At 29.5% G+C, this 20,491-nt stretch overlaps 1 protein-coding gene across 3 annotated transcripts; it reads left to right on the forward strand.

Moving 5' to 3' along the window:
* The first annotated feature begins 6,420 nt into the window (after positions 1–6,420).
* Positions 6,421–19,439, forward strand: LOC111620573. Of its 3 annotated transcripts, none has more exons than XM_023362520.1 (6): positions 6,421–6,461; positions 10,240–10,427; positions 14,591–14,634; positions 18,295–18,627; positions 18,936–18,997; positions 19,158–19,439. In XM_023362520.1, the coding sequence occupies exons 1-6, from the start codon at positions 6,436–6,438 to the stop codon at positions 19,330–19,332; spliced, it is 828 nt and encodes a 275-aa protein (XP_023218288.1). In that variant the 5' UTR covers positions 6,421–6,435; the 3' UTR covers positions 19,333–19,439. The 3 variants fall into 3 exon arrangements, with proteins under 3 accessions (XP_023218288.1, XP_023218290.1, XP_023218291.1); XM_023362522.1 differs by having other exon boundaries at positions 6,444–6,563; XM_023362523.1 differs by lacking the exon at positions 6,421–6,461 and adding an exon at positions 6,646–6,870.
* Positions 19,440–20,491: the final 1,052 nt, after the last annotated feature.

Here is a 20,491-nt window from a genome sequence, read left to right on the forward strand (position 1 = left end):
AAGCAGTTACTTATTGATATTACTGTGTTGATGCAGGATAATAAACAACTTGAATTGGTAACTACTTAACAACAATATCAATATTTAGAACAGAAAAATTGTAGCTCTTATTTGGAAATAGTGTCTCGCAGATTCAAGGTGAAAATAATGAAATCTCTACAGCTTTTGGTCCGAAACTCTTCATAATATAAATTAATGCAACTATAGAAAATCTGCATGCTTGTAGCAAGGTAAGTGACATGCATCTAATTTATGACACCGCAGGACTTGTTCACAGCCGTGAATGTAATTCATAGCAACACTGTTTATTAAAATATAAATAAAAATAGGCTTTAGTTAATTTTCATCTCTATTTAGATTTAATTATTCATCGTGTAGATAATAAAATTACACTTAAAAACGCCAGGAGTTTCTTCGGAGTGGTCAACCAGGATATGTCGAGTCTCTTCCCTCACCACCTGGTTGTCCCTTTAGGAACTTGGCAAAAAAATGGCTCTCTTAGTGTCTAAGCTTAGAGTGGAAAGTATCAAAATAATTTAATAGGTTTTTAAAACTATGCCTTACGGGTTCCATTGACTTTTTTGTTCCTATCGATATGCTATACAGCTGTCTTCCAATCTCAATCGCGTACATTTGTACTTGATTTGAACCATATTATTGTGCTTTTAACTTTAATTAATTAATTTTTTTTATAAAAGTTCCCTTTTTATTTTATAATTTCAGAAGTTTTATATTGTAAAACAGGAATTTTGTGCAATAAAACATTTTGCTTAACATGGTTTATATTTTACTTAACCAGTTTCTTATCATTGATGACAATTAATTCTTTTAAACTAATACTTTTGATAACGTTAATTTGGAATTAATACCATGTAAACTGTATTATAATAAATTAAAATAAATTGACTTCAATTTACAATTTTACACTCAATCCTAATTACTTAGTTCTGTTCTTCCTCATCTCTTACAATCGTTCATAAATTATTAGTTAAAAGATATCTTTAATACTATTTTCCTTATGAATTAATGATTACGTAAACGACATTCTTATAGTTTAATATTAAAATTATTGAGAAATTGATTAACTAGTAGAGCCTTAATTTTTCCAAGGCGCTTCCTTATTCCTTATGGCCTCTGTTCTCCAAGACTCTTTCTCTTAAAGCTCTTAAACTAGTTGGGGCTTACTCTAAAATAAATTTAAATATTTCATAATATAAGAGTGATAACTCTATAAAATTAACCTCCGTATATAAACTTCTGACAACCTAAAATCTCATAGAACAAACATTGTTTTAACTTCCTCATACCGATGTCCTGCAGAGAGTCATAATAATTATCCATCTTTCTCCTTATTTAAGTTGAAATTTTTAAAATATTACACCAGAAATTACTATAAAAAGAGTACTAAAAGTATTGGAAAATTGAATAAATTAATTCTCACATAGTCAACGTTACGTATATAATGTATTCCTCCTTCTGTTATATGAATCATTGATCAATAATATAAAAAAACAGCCTTTGATATATAACAATAACACAATCAGGTTGTTTATAGACTAGCAAGTTCACTGTGTTATTGAAGAAATGAATGACCTTACCCCAGGGATACCGGAAAAGGAAGCGATCAACACATCTTGCTGATGCAGAACAGGTTACTGCCCTTCATTCTACTTCCAGTTTGTTTTGAGTGCTGTAAAGTTAAATATTTGGTAAGAAATTCTTAATGTTTATAATTTTATAATATTTATGTACTTAAAAGTTATTATATAATATTTATAAAAAAATAATAAGAAGGTTTAAAATTTAAAATTCGATTTTTTATTATTAGATTTGCAGTTTGAAGATGAATTTCTTGTGATTATTTGAAGTTTTTCTATTAGTTTTATAGAAATTTTGATTTAGTAATTTAATTAAATGGTGATTTCTATTGTTTTTTAAATGAAATATTAGGACTTTCATCATTTATAATCAAAATTATTATGCTTAGAAATGCACTTAAAATATATAAATGATTTTATTTGTCCCCTTTATAAACGATTTAATAAAATTTTATATGCAATTTATATATTTTTAAAGCAGTTTATCTGTAAGTATATTTAATTTTCTTTGTTAATTTTTTTCTTAATTATGTCAAAATTAATCAAGAAAAATATATTAATGGTTTAAAATATAAAGTACAGTGTATAATAATTTTATATCATACAAGGCATGAAAATAGAAATAAAATAATTTACAAAATTTTGGGTCTCAGAAGACGAGCCTAAATTTTAAAATTAAGATTTTGTTCTTAATATATAAATAATATAAAGGAATAAATCATTTTTAACAAATATTTTTGAGGCCTTTGTATAGACTATGTAAGGCCTCGAAGACATATACAGGTACAATATATGCATCTTAAAAACAATATTCTTATAATAAGTGTATATAAATATTGATATTTTCATAATAAAATCCTCACTATTGACTCCATTGACGATTAAGACTACTACATAATATGTTGATGCATCAGAAGGAGTTAAACTTGTACTTCGTTTCAGGAGGTGCTCCATTTCACATCTTTCTCGTCGTCCAAAATTTCTTATGAGCCATTTGCATTGCGTTCAGATTTCGACAATTTTTCAGCAGTGTATTCTTGGGTCTTTTTCTTCCTTTTATGTTCGTTTTCTTAAGTATCTCACATACGTATGTTCGATGACAATTGAATCTTTTAGCTGCCTCTACCTGGCTAACTGCATCTTTGTTGTCAAATATTTGTCGCAATGCTCTTCGGTTTTTAGCATTCGTAACAACCGGCTTTCTTCTACTTCCTGGCCTTCTTTCCCCACGTTTCAGATATTTTATACTTCTTTAAAACATTATATACAATTTATTTGCTATTCCCTTCGGCTAAAAATTGCTCCATAATCAATTTTTTTAGTACATTTGTGCAACGTTCTATTAATATGTCCTCTTTTGACGCCATTTTTCCGAACTGAATCACTGAATCAGTTTTTTTTGTCTCACCCCGTTAATTTCAATGAATATTATAACTGATGATTTAAAATAATATACTGTAATTTTCTTAAATAACCGTAACGTATTAATTTAATTATTTAGAATTAACTCAATTTAATATTTTGTTATCCTTACAGATTCCTAACAACTCTGCATCCATGATTTTCTTTCGAGATATACGAATTTTATTAATCATTATTTTCTTTCAAATTCTAATATTTGTCCACTCTATTCATCTATCAAACAACGAAGAAAGATGCAAGGAAGAAAACAGTTGTCAAAATGAGAAAAAGTTGTGCAAATGCGATGCCAAATGTCTGGAATATGGAGACTGCTGCCACGATTCTCCTTACTCAAACAATTCGACTCAGAAACATAAGACTTTATGTGTCAAGAATATTTATATAAAAACCCATTGCCTCCTTACTTGGGAAGATGATTCTATGAGAAAAAAGTGTGAAAATTATTCAGAACTTTCGGATCCTTTGTCTACAGTACCCGTGACGTCCCTAGACAATGCCGAAACTTTCAGAAATTATTATTGCGCTGTATGCAACGACGTCACCGAAAACTTTTTATTTTGGACCGTAACCGTAACCTGCCCTCTCAAACATGCCCATAATCACCTAAATCTAGAATATTTGCAGAATCATTTACAATATAATCCCACTGCTGATAGCTGGGGTGTGTGGCTATCAAATGATAGAAAAGTATTTCGTAAATGTCACTTAGACTTCGTACCCGAAAGTTATCATATTCCCGATTCCCTCTTACGACGTTGCTCGTATTTGATATCAACCTGCTATGATTCGTGGCAAAACTCCGAACTAGAAAAGAATTGTACAGAATATCAAGCACCGGTATTCATAGGTGGGATCGGATACGATAATATTTATTGTGCCATGTGTAACGAAGTGAAACTAAACGAAATTTCCTGTAAATCACCTTATCTTTTCTCTAATATCCCTCCACATTATATAAATCCACAAGCATTCCATAATTTTCAATCGGATGTTCTAAAGTTGAACTTTGAATCTTGTGGAGAAAGTCACGTTTTTGATCCATTTTTTAAAAAATGTCGCTCTTTGTTTAATTAAAATTCTTTTAATATTTAAATTATTTTCTATAGTTTAAAAACTATTATCTTCCCTAATCCTCGTTCACTGTGTTATTGAAGAAATGAATGACCTTACCCCAGGGATACCGGAAAAGGAAGCGATCAACACATCTTGCTGATGCAGAACAGGTTACTGCCCTTCATTCTACTTCCAGTTTGTTTTGAGTGCTGTAAAGTTAAATATTTGGTAAGAAATTCTTAATGTTTATAATTTTATAATATTTATGTACTTAAAAGTTATTATATAATATTTATAAAAAAATAATAAGAAGGTTTAAAATTTAAAATTCGATTTTTTATTATTAGATTTGCAGTTTGAAGATGAATTTCTTGTGATTATTTGAAGTTTTTCTATTAGTTTTATAGAAATTTTGATTTAGTAATTTAATTAAATGGTGATTTCTATTGTTTTTTAAATGAAATATTAGGACTTTCATCATTTATAATCAAAATTATTATGCTTAGAAATGCACTTAAAATATATAAATGATTTTATTTGTCCCCTTTATAAACGATTTAATAAAATTTTATATGCAATTTATATATTTTTAAAGCAGTTTATCTGTAAGTATATTTAATTTTCTTTGTTAATTTTTTTCTTAATTATGTCAAAATTAATCAAGAAAAATATATTAATGGTTTAAAATATAAAGTACAGTGTATAATAATTTTATATCATACAAGGCATGAAAATAGAAATAAAATAATTTACAAAATTTTGGGTCTCAGAAGACGAGCCTAAATTTTAAAATTAAGATTTTGTTCTTAATATATAAATAATATAAAGGAATAAATCATTTTTAACAAATATTTTTGAGGCCTTTGTATAGACTATGTAAGGCCTCGAAGACATATACAGGTACAGTATATGCATCTNTATAGAACAGATATAGATAATATTATATTGCATTTGTAGGCATTTTTACGCCTGAAATGCAGCTAAAAATGTAAAAAAAAAAACATGCTTTGTTTTGGAAGTCGGGAACTGATTAATCCATTTTATATTGTGTCTTATGGGAAAAGTTGTTTCGGTTTTCGAACAACTTTTAGGAACGAATTATGTTCGAAAACCGAGGTTTGGCTGTATTTAGAAAGAATAATACATACTGCAGAACAGTTTTTAAATTTAAAATATATATATATATATTAGATTTATAAATAAAATTTGAATATAATATATCATATATTACAGTCGTTTGCAAAAGTTTAAGACCACTAGTTGTTTCCCAGTATTTTACACATTTCAACATTCGCATAGATTATTACATCATCTCGTGTGTTGATTGCATCAGACACATGGTATAAATAAACGTGCATGTGCGATTTTCGGCAGTTGTTGACTCGATTTTGGCAAGAGGAGTGGTCGCATGAAAAAACCTCTTCACGTGATAACCATGTTATAAGAAGAATCGTTGTACTAAGAAGCTCCCGCAATAAAATTCCATTAGATCTGCTTTTTCTATGTGTGGTCTTAAACATTTGCAAACGACTGTACAGTATATTCAAATTTTACCGCCGATTGTAAACTTATACGTAATTAAAATTTCGCGTATGAAACCAAACTTGGTGTCATTAGAAAAAAGTGTAAAGATGAGATTTTGCGGGGCTCTTCAAAAGTCGGGACCCAGGACGCGCGCGCCGTTAAATCTGGCTCTGGCTTTAACAGTGCGAAAAACGATAAAAACGCCATGCTTTAGTATGGGTGTGCGCAAAAGGACTCACAAAAACTATCAAACTGCAGCTCAGGCTTGTACGGGACCTGCCAAGCTGCAGATAGAAACAGTTCCTTCTTGTGATTAATACATGTGCTGTTTATATTTGCTTTAAAAATTTCTAAGGCTTCTAAATATCTAAACTGGTCAGTGCGATGTGTTGTTAATAGGACTCTAGTTTGTTGTAAGTGCGCCTTTATATCCGGGTCAGCTGCGTAAATTGACATGGCCATAGAAAGTCTTGATTACCGTATGTCGGCGGCAATTTCTAGCAGCCGCTTCTCCACCGATCTTTTTGTGAAGTCTTACTTTGTTTTCGACGATAAAATTATCAGCGTGTCGGCATATAAAGAAAAAAAAACACTATTATTATTTCAAATTAATAAAGATTTAAGCCTTAAAGCTTTTTAAAATAAAATTACCGGTAATTAAAGTAACATTTTGCAGCCACATATACGATTAGCCTATTAGCAATAATTTAATTTAATATAAATTAATAAATTCGAAATTAATTAATTAAAATAATTACATTTTTAAAAATATTTTATAAATTTGAAACTTTTAATATTAGTATTTTTACTCAGTTGGCAACACTTGAAATATGGAAAGATGGATTTGGCGGATACTTTGAGAAAGTGAGAATTGTCTTTATCAGTATAAACACGTGGATATTAAAAATGGACACGTTTTTTTTCTTTTCTTTATTAAATTCGTTTATAATTCAGCATACGAGATATGTAAGGAAATTGTTTTTTTTTAATCAGATGAACCTAACTACGTCATCACGTTAAAACATTTGAATAATAATAATAATAATAAACGAATTTAATTGTGCATAATGCACACGTCAAATTCTTTGAAAATAAATCTTTGGTTATATTTAACCGAAGGTATATTTTCAGTGTTAAGTATCATTTTACATTAGTAAAACAGCTTGGTAGTATTTTACTTATGAAACTGCAATGCTGGCATGTTGGGAAACGAAGAAAACATTAGTTGGAGCCAAGATTGTGGCCCTAGTTAATTTGAGTACTTTAGCTAAGGGTGAGTTAGCTATACGGGTTAATCTTTACCTATGTGCACCGTCGTGGCGGCGGTCCTGACTGTTTGTGCTCCCAATAGACTCCTCTCGGAGGGGAGTTGTTGGCAGGCCGCCGATTGTTTAACGTCACTAGTTATTGGTTCACAGTAGTTCTTGAACACATGTATCAATAATTAGTATGTATCAATTCAAGTCCGTCGGGAATGTGAACAGTCGTGACTGTTGCCATGACGGTGCATATAGGTAAAGACTGACCACTATACATTTATGTATAGCAAAGAAAGTTTTTCGTCGGAGGTATTTTTTTGGATCTGTTGAGACCTTCGATCGTCCTTTCGACATTCGTTATAACTCAATACTCAACTCTTCTATAATCAGCAACATGGAAGAATATCCATACACTGTCAAATCTGGTGGAGTTGCTTTGCAGATTAAACAGCATTGACAACTTAGATGGATCTACTTCACTGTAACTTTGTGCATGAAATGAAGAAGTGGCCACATCACCACTATATGATACAAAATATATCCTTTTGTGTTACCTATCATTTAGAAGTGTTCTAATAAAAATGTGAACATCTGTAAGTAATTATAAATTTAGTCCTGGAGAAAATTGTTAAGAAAGTGTACTGTTTCTTGCAGAAGCATGCACAAAGTTATAGCGAATTTAAATGTTTTTAATACAGACTATAGCTGTATTAAAGACATTTTACTAGACAATATGGTGACACTTTCTACATGAGATTGTATTGTAGGTTTCTTGGTTAGAAAATATGTAAGTGACAAATACAATTGAAGTTAGACTGAATATGAAACAGGACCAGTGCTATGCAGTCTATAAGGCTTTCATTACAGGTCCACAGGATTTTGGATTCATTCTCTTTTTCCTAAGAAAATACAATTGAATTATATTTTTGAAGAATATGATGAAAAAGTATGCATTTTATTTTGGTTGTCTTCAGTTGTCTTTTCTTGGTTTTTTTTCTTGAGTGACAGTTGAGTCAAGAACACACTTGGCTGATGTGAAAAAAGGCATTATAATATATATGTAACACTAGAATGGATGCAGTAATCAGATCAGGTTAGAAAGGTATAATTTGCTTAGAGGATGCAGATGGCAGATAGGCACTGGATACCCTAGTATTCACCTTGTTGTGCAATATGGTACAATAAAAAAGATTATTTAATGAGTACGAGTAATTAGTTTTCTTTCTTTGACAATTAGATATATCAAGAACTAAGAAAAGTTCATTAAAAATATCACAAGATAACCATCCAAAATAATTATACACAGTTTAAAATAAAAGTCCTAACTTGACTGTGCTTTTAACTGCTTCATGCTTTTTTATTTATAATCATTAATATTACTATTCTACTAATCAAACTAAAAACAATCTCATTTCCATTTTAATTGTTTTGTTTTAAATAAATGTAAAATTAAATTTATTATTAATATAAATGCGAAATTTAAATTGTTTAATATTTTGAGATGACAATAATAATTTTTAAAATGATGTTTATTAACTTGTTCTTGGCTGAATGAAATGGAATTTCAGTATCCTTTAGATCAGGGGTGTCCAACCTTTTTGTTTCTCTGGGCCGCATTGGAAAAAGTCAAGGAGTTTTGGGCCATAAGTTTATATAATATATACTTGTGACCCAATATACATGTATATTTAAGGATTAACATGTCTAGATTATAATAATAAATATTAAAACTTTATTACGAAAAAGGATATTTAAAAAATTACTTCTACAGACACTTTCAATTTTTACTTAGAAATAGAAAAATTCATTTATTATAAGAGACAAACGAAAATTTATTTGGAAAACACAAATATTTGTTTTATTTGGGTCTCTAATAAAAAGCGACCAAACACCATTTTAAAGTACATTTTTATTCAAGTAATATATTTATAAATAATATGTAGCCCAAAAAGTAGCCGAAGCGCCAAATGATATTTTTTACGTCAAACAAAAAAAGTAGCCACATTTAGCGCAATGTAGCCAAATCTTGCAACGTTGGAAGAAATACTAATTAAAGCTGGAGTTGTGATTCAAAGAATTATAGACCCAAATGAGGGGGAAAGGAGAGAAAGGACAAAAGGTAAAGAAGTGAGAACAGTTGGAAAATTAAGGGTCAATATTTGCATAACAGAAGATCTATTTAACCTTTCTCACTACTTTTTATCTATTGTCTTTTCTCACCTTTCCCTCCTTTTCCCAAATTTTGGTCTATAATCCTTTAAGTCACAACTCCAGTTTTATTTAGTAATCCTTCCTCATTCACTCATCTCCAAGTATTTGAAAATATTTCCTTTTTACTCAAAACAAAAATATGAATAAAGGTTTACGGCTTTGTGAAACTTCTTTTTTGAGTTTATGCAGTTGAAATAAATAAATAATAATGAAATTAAAACAGTTGTCGATTTTGTTTACACGTTTATTGGGCCGCATTGTAACTTGCCTTGGTCCGCGGGTTGGACACCCCTGCTTTAGATGGTTTATATATTATAGTCCATAATACCTTTCCTTTATTGTATAAAGCAGCTATTTTAAAACAACTTTGCTAAATGTTAAGTTAAGGTGGCTCCACATATTCAGTGTGCGCCAAATGCTGAGCAAACATTATTTGGCCAATACAGAGTAGTGTGAATGATTTATTTGTGACTTCACTTGACAAATATCTTGTATTTCCCACTCCTTTTTAGGTTATTGTTTTGAGTTGAAAAAACAAATCTCGGACAAACATCTGTAATTCCCACAATGAACTGATGCTTGGTAAATGATCAAAAATATGTACATATGTGTTTGCCACATGACAAATACCTTTGGGAAAGGCAATGATTTGGCACTCAGCAAGTATCAAATGTGTGGAGCTACCTTTATAATTATTTAATAATTATTTTTCCCTCTGTTTCAAATATTGTTTTTATTAATTTTGTTCATTTTGGATAATTATCCAAAAGACTATAAAAATTCCAGATTTTATATAATGTTGACCACATTAGAATAAAATACGTCATTCAAATAATTTACAAGTCCTGGAAAACTCATTTTTATAATGAGTTTTCAGGACTTGTAAATTATTTTAATTCAAAATTGCTAATTTTTATCAAATTAACAAAATAATAACAGAATAAAATGCTTGTAAATGTGGAAGTCCTGGAAAACTCATTATAAAAATGAGTTTTCCAGCAATTTTGAATTAAAATACACGGTGCCATAAGTGTTGTTAGTTCTTATTCAATCTTTCTATAATTCATCATTTTAATTTTTATATTATTATTTAAATAAAATAAAATTTGCATGCTAGAAATTTAAATTTGTTATTATAGGTTTAATTTATTAAGAAATTCTTGTAATTATAGAATAATTTATCTGATTGATGAAACACAGTATAAATGTGATGTTCAAAGATTAAAAGTAGAACATGTTTGTGAAGATTACAGAAATTTAATGAAAAAGTGGATTAAGAAAAAGAATATTCAAATTACTGAGGAACAAGTTACCAATCAGAATGAAAACATTCAGCAATATTCTCCAGATGATAAAGTTGATAATCTTCTTGTAAAGGCTAAGAAAGTTAAACAAAAATATAAGATTAGCAATACCAAAACAAATGACATAAAACAGAATGAAGTTTTCTCTGTTAAGAGTTCTCAGACAAAGTCTATGGTTCAAGTTAAGCAAAACAAACTCCAGATATCTAACAGAGAATTCACTGCGACTCGTGCATCAAAGAATTGTGACAAGGAATCTCAAACTGTTACTCTATCTCAGAAAAGTAAGCAGAATATTACAACAACAGTTTTGCCCAGGAGTAAGAGTTCTGAAAACAGAACTGCAAAAGTCTAATGAAAATTTAAGTAATGTTGAATTTAAGTCTTCAAAAACATGTACCACTACAGAAAGAACAGTAAATAAACAGATGCCGAATATTAACAAGAATATTTCTCAGTCTGCAAAAATTGGTAAATCTGAAATAATTGTTATCCCAGAAATTCCCAAGAGACTAAAACGAGCTGTAGAATTAAATTTACAAGCAAGATCGAAAGCTCAAAGTTTTTGGAAGAAAAACAATGATTATGCTGGAAGATTTGAGACTAAACTTTTAGAAAATATGGAAATTTGGGAAGATGGAAATGAATTAAAGGAAAATTTTGATTTAGGTCAGTTGTATGAAAGTGAAAACTCTAAAGAATTCAGTTTTATGCCAATGTGGCTCTGGCATTGGGACAATTCATTTCCAGACATCCCAGAGATAATTGATTATGGTGCCATTGAAGAAGTGAGGCAATTTTACAGTTTGTTGTCAGAGGTTCAATGGCTGTGTTTTCTTCTTAATTTATATAAATCAATTGATGAAGTTTTTCTNTTTTATATGAGCTCTTGAATATAGGAGCAAAATTTGTAGTTCAAATTATAGAATTTGTGAGATTTCCAGTGGTCATGATCAGGTCCAAGTGGATAGCACTTTAAAATTCACATGTCTTTGTGAGAGATGAATGTCACTTTGATCAGGACAGGGAGTGGCACATGTGCACACAAAATTTAACCACTAATGTATTTATTATACTTTAAAACAAACACATTCGTTTTCCTGAGTGCATATGAGAGAGAGAAATAGCTTATAAAAGTGAATAATACCTTTACAAAATAAAATGTGGTATGAGAAATATTGGTGATGTAGAGGTCTCTTTTTGGCCTTAGTTGAATGATAATAGATAATGAATCCTACTATTACTACTACTACTACTACTGTTGTTGTTGTTGGGTGTTTTCAACTGATAATAGTAGTAATATTGATCTAGTAGTAAAGGCTTTCATCTAGTTTTTTCTTCTTACAATTCAAATTTGAAATTAAGTTATTTCTTCCAGTGGAAGTTTAAGAACCATTTGAACTATTTAAACCATATGAATAATGGTCTGTCTTTGACATGTTTTGTCAATGATTGTCTGCACACAGGTATTGTTCCTTTTTGTGACAGATATTCTAGCTAAAGTGGAGTTAAAGACAATGTTCATTTATAAAATAAAAGTTATTAAAGTTAATGAATAAAATCTTGGCAAATTGGTTGGACTTCACACACCAAAAATTCTTCATATTACTTTACATGTGTCAGTGAAGACAAATTCTTATTCAGTTTATATATTCTTTTCTATACAGATCACGACATTCTTTTATTTTCTATTTGATGAAGGTTACATAATATAATAACCAAACATGTTGGCATAAAGTTGATTTTAGGTAGGTTGCCCTTACATCACTGTTTTTTCAGGACACTCCCAGATTTCTCTATTTTCTAATCCTTGAAATAGAATCATATTTTTTAGGTCTTCTAATGCAATATAAATATATTGGCTCAAATGTAATCCTGTATCCCTGTAATCCTGTAAATGTAAGCTGAATCCCAAACTTTTACATCCTTATTTTTTGAAAAACTTTTTTCAGACCTATATAAGTTGATCTTTTATGTACATAAAAAAATTAACAATTTGTATTGAAAGAATTTGGAAAGTCATTTATCAAAGCTTTCATTACCATCATTTCTGTTTCATTGACAACATGGTCCTCACCCTCCTTGAACATCATCATCTGCTCTGTTTAAATTGTTGGTAACAAAACATTTTTTAAATCCCTTTATAATTGTGTTCTCATCAATAATGTATGAAAATTTTATTCTTAATATCTGTGATTGATTTTGAAAATTAGTCAAGTCAATTAAATTTCTTTCTAATCAAAATTGTTTTAGATAGAAATAAACTTTTCTGAATTTGTATTTACAAATATTTATAACCATTAATTGTTTACAACAAACTGGAAATAAACAAATGTAAGATATATAAATTCAAACCTACATAAACATTGAAATAGTTCAGTATATACAGGTAGTATCTGCAACTCTATTTTTTATATGATTGACATAAAATACAGTGAGATTTTTAATTTTTAAACCATATGACAAAAATCTTACAACTCTAATGTAATAAATAAGTATCAGATTTTGTATTTTTTTTTTTTTTTGCAAATTTCTATGAAGTTGGCATATATAGGTATATTTTGACATATTTGAGATTTTATAGGGAATTAAACTCTGAGAAAGACCGGCAAATGCTTGCAAAAAAAAAAAACTTTTCTTGGGGAGTGTGTTTCAGTGTTTTATTCAAAGGATTCCAGATAGTGGATGCTGTAGGTCACTGTTTATCAGGAGAAGCTATTTGATTCTGATTTGCTAAGAGAGCTCACACTTGAAAATCTAGCAGTGTTTAAACATGCTCAAATCATTATTTGTAAAATACAATCTCTTAAGGTCAGAGAGATACATGTGAATATTATGTAGTTGACTCATTGCAGAATGCATCTCTTGGATTATTAAATAGTTTACATTTAAATTTCAGTGAACTAAAATTATGAAATATTTGAGCATTCCTCTGAAGTTTCAAAACTGTTAAAATATTCAGAAAGAATTCTGCAGAAGCTGCCAAAAATTCTTTGTACTAGATGCTTTTGGCTGACAAAAAAGTATTGAAAAATTGTAATTAAAATATATGAGGTATATTTAAATTTTGATAAAATACAGTCGTAGCTGACTGTAACAAAAAAAAAAAAAAAAATGGTTTCATCAAAACATAACTCCTATAAACTTAATGCATTTTGTGGATTTTGAGTTAGTTAGAGCATGTCTCACTAACTCAAAATCTGTGGTTCCAGTGAATTTATTTCATATTTAATTTTTTATAGTTTTTTAAAAAAATTTATACAGGTACAAATCACATTAAAATGAACTTGAAATAAATATTTAATTAGGTTTACTTGAAGATAAGCACAAAATTACTTGTCATGTTATTGCATCTGAAGCAGCAACAACAAAAAATACAAGACATTTAATAACATTTCACACCTAAAAGTAGCAGTTTATATTCTTAAATGTGAATTGACCTGTTAAATCTTAAAGATAGTGTGCACTGTTTAAATTTTTAAAAAGGTTTTCTAGAGGTTACATCACATGTGAATCACAATGCTTCCTAGGTGATTGAATGCATCAAAAATATTACTGAGGAAGAAGTAATGGATTATTGGCATTGAAGTTCTGTAACAAGAGTCATTTTGTAGTAGTATAAATATTTTGTTCTTATATTTATTCTTAACATGCTGACAAATATATATACAACTTTACTGACCTGATCATAATAAGGACTGTCCTAATTCCAGCTGAAAGATAAGCAAGCATTCCTGCTTATCTTTAAGCTGGAATTAGGACAGTTCATTATGTGAAAACATCAATAAAAGTTGTATTGAATTGATATTTGTATGTATGTACATTACCTAATAAATAAAAATTTGCATCTAACTGTATCGTGTATGTCATGATATGATATTTACAATCTCATTAAAGTAATGGTAATTTCCGTAACTTGAAATTAAATTAAATTCTTCTCTGTTGCTCCTATTTTGCATTATTAAGAGTCAGTTGTATTGTTATTGTTACAATAACTTTTGTCAAATATAAATATCATTTCCTTAGTTTATTGAATAAAAAAACAAGAACAATACACAAATCTTGATGATAATTAAAATGGTCACTTTAAAAATTTTTCTTAAATGTTTTCTTAAATTTAATATATATTTAATTTTATATGTACAATTGTTGGATATTATTTTATTTCAGTTTTATTTCGTTTAACATTTTATTTAAATTTTTCATTTTTAATTTACAGATAATCTTCTTGTAAAAGCTAAGAAAGTTAAACAAAAGTATAAGGTATGTAAATTACTTTTGATTTTTTTTAAATATTCTCATTTATTTCTAGTGATTGAATGTAATTTGTTCTTCTCTTTATATTTGAGATATTAATAATTCTGTCAATATTTTCTTGAATATAAATTCAAAGATGTTCAAATTAAAGTTTTTCTGTTTACATAGATAGATACAATATTTTTATCATAGTTGTGAATATTTTTTAAATAAAAACTTAAAACTTATATTTTTTAAAAATGAAAATACAAATAATTGATTATGTATTCTAAATAGTATACATTTGAAATTTTAACAAAGGATTACTGGCATTGCTAAGACTAAGTTTGTGATGTTTCCATTTTACATTTTTCATTTAAGTTAGTGTCTTTAATATGCAGTCTTACAAAGAAAAATAATACAGTGCCAAGTTTTGTAAAGTGTCTAAAAATAGTGTCTTTAATGTCTTTTAAGTCTTTCAAAAAATTTTAATGTCACAGTCACAGTCACCCTTTAGAATGAGACAGTACATAAACTTTTTTCAGTATTGCCATTTTATTGTTTCAATAACATACTGATCCATTGATTGTAGAGTGATGTTATGTTAGTGTCTGAAAACATGACAAATGTTCTCTTCAGAAATTTCAAGAAATTCTAAAGGTTGTATGGACACATTATTTAGTAATAGCAGAGCCTTTTCTGGCAAATCTTTATCATTTAAAAATGATTTCATTTACAATATAAAAACATTATCATACTACTATAAAAATCTCTCAGCTCATCCAAGCATTTTTTTGAGCTTAGTAGTGTAATGGTAGCAAATTCTTATTAATTCTTGAAAGGTCTCAATTTTCTTGATTTACTAGTAACTAATAATGGTAAGTGATGCTTAACATTATTAGTTAGTGACCACAAGCATTTGCACAAATCACGATAATGATTTTTCTTTTTGAATTTTAGATGATGATCCAAGTGCATTATGAGAGAGAGAGAGAGCTTTTCAACCTGTTTTATCACAATTATAAATCTGATCTTGCATAATGCCGTGGTTTTTGATTTCTAATTTTAATTTTTCTTTAAATTGTACGCTTGAGAACTATCAGCACTAAGTTTTTTTTTATTTTATTGGTAGTTGTCAAATGCTACACTACAATTTAAATGTATTTAACCATCCTTTGCTTGTCTTGAATGCAGAGTCACTTTCTAGAATTTTAATAAAATCAAGTGTCTTCTTCCTTGATTAATGGTCCTGTCCTTGGCAATCCTTGACTTAATTGTTGAATAAACCATTGGAACAAGGCCTTGTCCAATTTTCTGTATGTAGCTTCTTTTATGATTTTTCTTTCTGAAGTTACATCTTTAGCACAGACTGTCATTTTGATAATGTAATCATCTCTTTTGTCCCATCAAACATTTCAAATCATTGATGATTGTTTGGGGCACTATATAAATTTTTGATAAACTAGATACACTTTTACCATTTTGTTATCACTGCACCATTCATATTTCATCAAGAGCTCTAAATTTTTTCTTATTCTTTTTTCTGACATTTTGAAGTGCTTTATTTTTACCAAACTATTAAAATGATAACCGAAATCTTTAACAGCTGAAAGGGAATCTATTATGAAAGGAAATATGTTAGGTGGGGGAATAGAAAAAGAAGATAGTGGGGCATAAACAAGAATTGAGTGGTTCATAGCCCGAAAAATTACAACTAAGGCCTGTGTTATTAACTGTAACAAGAAACTGTAAAACAAAACATTCCTATTGTCATATCTAATTATATCTATATCTAATTTTAGCAAATTCATATAAGTGAACAAACCATATACAGTGGAACCTCACATAACAAGCAAAACAAATTGTAAAAAATTGCCTTGCTTAACAAAGAATGTTTTGCATAATGAGTGACGAGGAGAGGGAAAGTCCCAAATTGTGCGCATGCTCCATCAGTCTGTGTTGAGCATTCATTCCGCTAGCATCTTAGAAGAAAAGATGATGATAATTCATCTTTTTTTTTTCTAATCTTATTAAATATTATGCTCCTTAACAATGCACATTGTACAATTGTTCTGTTAAGAATCAATATAGAAAATATTAATTTGCTTCACTTGCTTAAAGGTAAGCATTCTCAAACAAGTTTTTAAGTTTTGTTATTAAAAATATAATTAATATACATGTTAATAAGAGAAGAAATAAGTCTTCTCTTTAATAAATCAAATACAGTGGAACCTCGGTATATGTCTGCTTTAGAATACGTCCAATTCGGAATACGTCCTGTTTGGACGAAACAAATTTTGCTCGGTATACGACTTAATTCAATTATACGCGCCATCTATGAACAATTAGCATTATCGGTGTACTACACTAGATAGACGTTCGCAGTGCTAAGGTTTATAACTTTGTTAAATTTCTTCTGATTTTAATTTGTAAGTAACATTTTATTATTTTTATTAATCATGAATTGCAAAAGGGCAACAGAAAAATAAAAAAATGACTAGAATCACAACGGAACTGAAAAAAGAGATTGTTGAGAAATATGAAGGTGGCATGCGGGTTCGAGATTTAACTGTTGCATTCCATATTCCGAGAACGACGATATCGACAATCGTGGAAAATAAAGACATTATTAAATTTGCTAACGTTGCGAAAGGGGTTAAATCAATTTCTAAACAGAGATCGAAGACATTAGATCGTGTCGAGAAATTGCTTTTGCTTTGGATAACTGAAAAACAGTGTGCCGGCGACAGCGTATCGGAAGAAATTATTTGCGAGAAAGTTAAAAGAATACATGCTGCTCTCATGAAAAATCAAGCAGAAACTGGCCAGGAAAGCGAGGTGTTTAAAGCCAGCCATTTTTTTTACATGAGAACGGATTAATCATTTTTACATTACTTCTTATGGAAAAGGTTGGTTTGGTATACGTCCTATTCGGTATAAGTCCAAACACCAGGAACAGATTTATTATTAATATTTGACTTATTAAACTTTGCAAATGAAATTTCATTAAAATTCCATTTTATAACTTTACTTACAATTAAATCTTGCTAGAATTCAATTATGGCTCTTTGATAGATGTATTTATTTACTGATTATGTTTTCTGTCCTTTCTTTGGAACATGCTTTATAGATTGAACTGCAACGAATTATTAAAAAATATAAAAGTTTCTGGACAATAAAAAAAAGAGAGAATATTGATCAGCTTTTAGCATTGTTAAACTATATTGATGCTCTCATATGATTTCAGTAGTGATCTGTAATTTGTTATTTTACAGTATTATATTAATATCTATTTACATTGGTATGATGTAAGCAATTTCTACTTCTACTTTATTTGTTAGCCACATATTTCTCAATCAAAAATATTATCATTTAGCTGTCAATTAGAGCCAAACACATTTGTTTGTAAATATTTTTAAAATTAAATTGTGACATGCACTGAGTATATGAATATTATTTCTTAATGTATCAGCCACATAGTTACTTTTTCCTTTTTAATATTTGTGTATAATGCAGTACATGGCCATAAGTGCATGCAATTACCGTTGTACTATATTGTACTTTGCAATTAACATTTAAAATTTAAGTGTGTTAGTGTATACTGAAAATAAAATGTAAACTTGTAATTAGTAAAGAAAGATTAATCCATTAATAAACTCTCTATAATGTCATATTTTTAATTTATAGAGTAGCAATACCAAAACAAATGACAAAAAACAGAATGAAGTTTTTTCTGTTAAGAGTTCTCAGACAAAGTCTATGGTTCAAGTTAAGCAGAACAAACTCCAGATATCTAACAGAGAATTCACTGCAACTCGTGCATCAAAGAATTGTGACAAGGAATCTCAAACTGTTACTCTATCTCAGAAAAGTAAGCAGAATATTACAACAGCAGTTTTGCCCAGGAGTAAGTTTGTCAAACTGAAAACAGAACTGCAAAAGTCTAATGAAAATTTAAGTAATGTTGAATTTAAGTCTTCAAAAACATGTACCACTACAGAAAGAACAGTAAATAAACAGATGCCGAATATTAACAAGAATATTTCTCAGTCTGCAAAAATTNACAAAGTCTATGGTTCAAGTTAAGCAGAACAAACTCCAGATATCTAACAGAGAATTCACTGCGACTCGTGCATCAAAGAATTGTGACAAGGAATCTCAAACTGTTACTCTATCTCAGAAAAGTAAGCAGAATATTACAACAACAGTTTTGCCCAGGAGTAAGAGTTCTGAAAACAGAACTGCAAAAGTCTAATGAAAATTTAAGTAATGTTGAATTTAAGTCTTCAAAAACATGTACCACTACAGAAAGAACAGTAAATAAACAGATGCCGAATATTAACAAGAATATTTCTCAGTCTGCAAAAATTAGTAAATCTGAAATAATTGTGTGAGTATTTAAATGCTTTTTATACTTTATATTTTAATTAATGTCGTAAAACCATTTACTGTAACTATACTATAAAAACTATTGTAATTTATGCTGTTGTTACAGAATTAATACAGAATTTACAAAAATATATTTTTTGCATGTTTTTGATTACATTTAGTATCCCAGAAATTCCCAAGAGACTAAAACGAGCTGTAGAATTAAATTTACAAGCAAAATCGAAAGCTCAAAGTTTTTGGAAGAAAAACAATGATTATGCTGGAAGATTTGAGACTAAACTTTTAGAAAATGTATCCTTTTATTTTATGACTATGAGAAACTTCATTGTCAAGTAAATATATGGTACAAATCCCTTCATAACTGCACCTAGTTAAACTTCTTTTGCTCTCTGGATCATTGACATTTCTTGTCTCAACTTCCAATATTTATTTCTGACATTCAACTTTCCATGTACTTCAATCTCTGTCTACTCAGATATATGGCAGATTATTCAGTGTAAATATAATTTATATATAATGACTTTTTTTTTAATTTTTTGAAGGACTCCCTATTGTCTGCACAGTGGGTAATCCTTTTAAACCAAATACAGAAGTAATCACAATGCTAAATTTCCAAAATGCTTTCATTCTGCTCTCTGCAGACAGACATTACCTCTTCTGCATTCTGGAAATGCCATCCACAAAGCAGTTTTGAGAATAGAAAATAGTCACTAGATACCAAACCTGGATTTATAGAAAAAAATTGAATATTTAATTCAACCAGGAAATCCACTGTCCTCATTGCTATTGTGTGCTGAAGTATTGTAGTAAAGCAGAAGAACACAAAGTCTATTCTTTGGCCACTTTTGATGAATTTCCTAAAAGATTAGTGGTAGACAAATGGTAACATACCTGTGAGATTAGCAGTGGGCCACTGGGCTCATCCCAAATGACCACTTACTCTGCAACAGGTTGGTAAAACTCGTTCTCGGCTTGTTGGATGGCTAGGAGGGCAAAAATTTTGAGTGGGGAGTGCGTCGGTAAGTCGGCAGGTGTCCTTCAGAGACAGGAGACAGGTTTAAAAACAAAACAAGCTATATAACTAAGCTAGGATACATAGGTTAAATGCGATTAAATAAATTCACTATACAAAAGGGACACTCTAATAGCTTTACCTGTTAGTCTGAGAGAGTTCACAAAACTCTAAAAAGTACAGATACCTCTATGCGGATATGTCTAATATGCATTCGTTGAATATGTTCATTAATGGCGATGGAAGTTCAAATGGCTGTGGTTGGTCGTATGTCCTTTCGGTCCGGAGTATGAAGACAAATATGGCACATCTACCAAGTATAACTTCCGAGGGATCGCCCGGAGCTTTCGGGGACTCGAGCTTTTATACGTTATTTGTGGGAAATGAGTCACGTGATCGACTTCTGTTGACACTTACTGTGCATTCCGATTAACTAACTGTCAACTTTCCCACCTTAATGTGAAAACAATCGGTGACCTCCGA

The sequence above is a fragment of the Centruroides sculpturatus genome, unplaced genomic scaffold (genome assembly GCF_000671375.1).
Source record: "Centruroides sculpturatus isolate CEXI.00-Female unplaced genomic scaffold, Cexi_2.0 scaffold321, whole genome shotgun sequence".
Classification (NCBI taxonomy): Eukaryota; Metazoa; Arthropoda; class Arachnida; order Scorpiones; family Buthidae; genus Centruroides; species Centruroides sculpturatus.

Excerpts from the sequence above, each read along its gene's own strand:
- LOC111620573 (XM_023362520.1), top strand. The coding sequence starts at position 6,436 with ATGGATTTGGCGGATACTTTGAGAAA. Across the intron at positions 6,462-10,239 it reads TTGGCGGATACTTTGAGAAA|AATAATTTATCTGATTGATG; the intron begins GTGAGAATTGTC and ends TTGTAATTATAG. Across the intron at positions 10,428-14,590 it reads TTCTCCAGATGATAAAGTTG|ATAATCTTCTTGTAAAAGCT; the intron begins ATAATCTTCTTG and ends TTTAATTTACAG.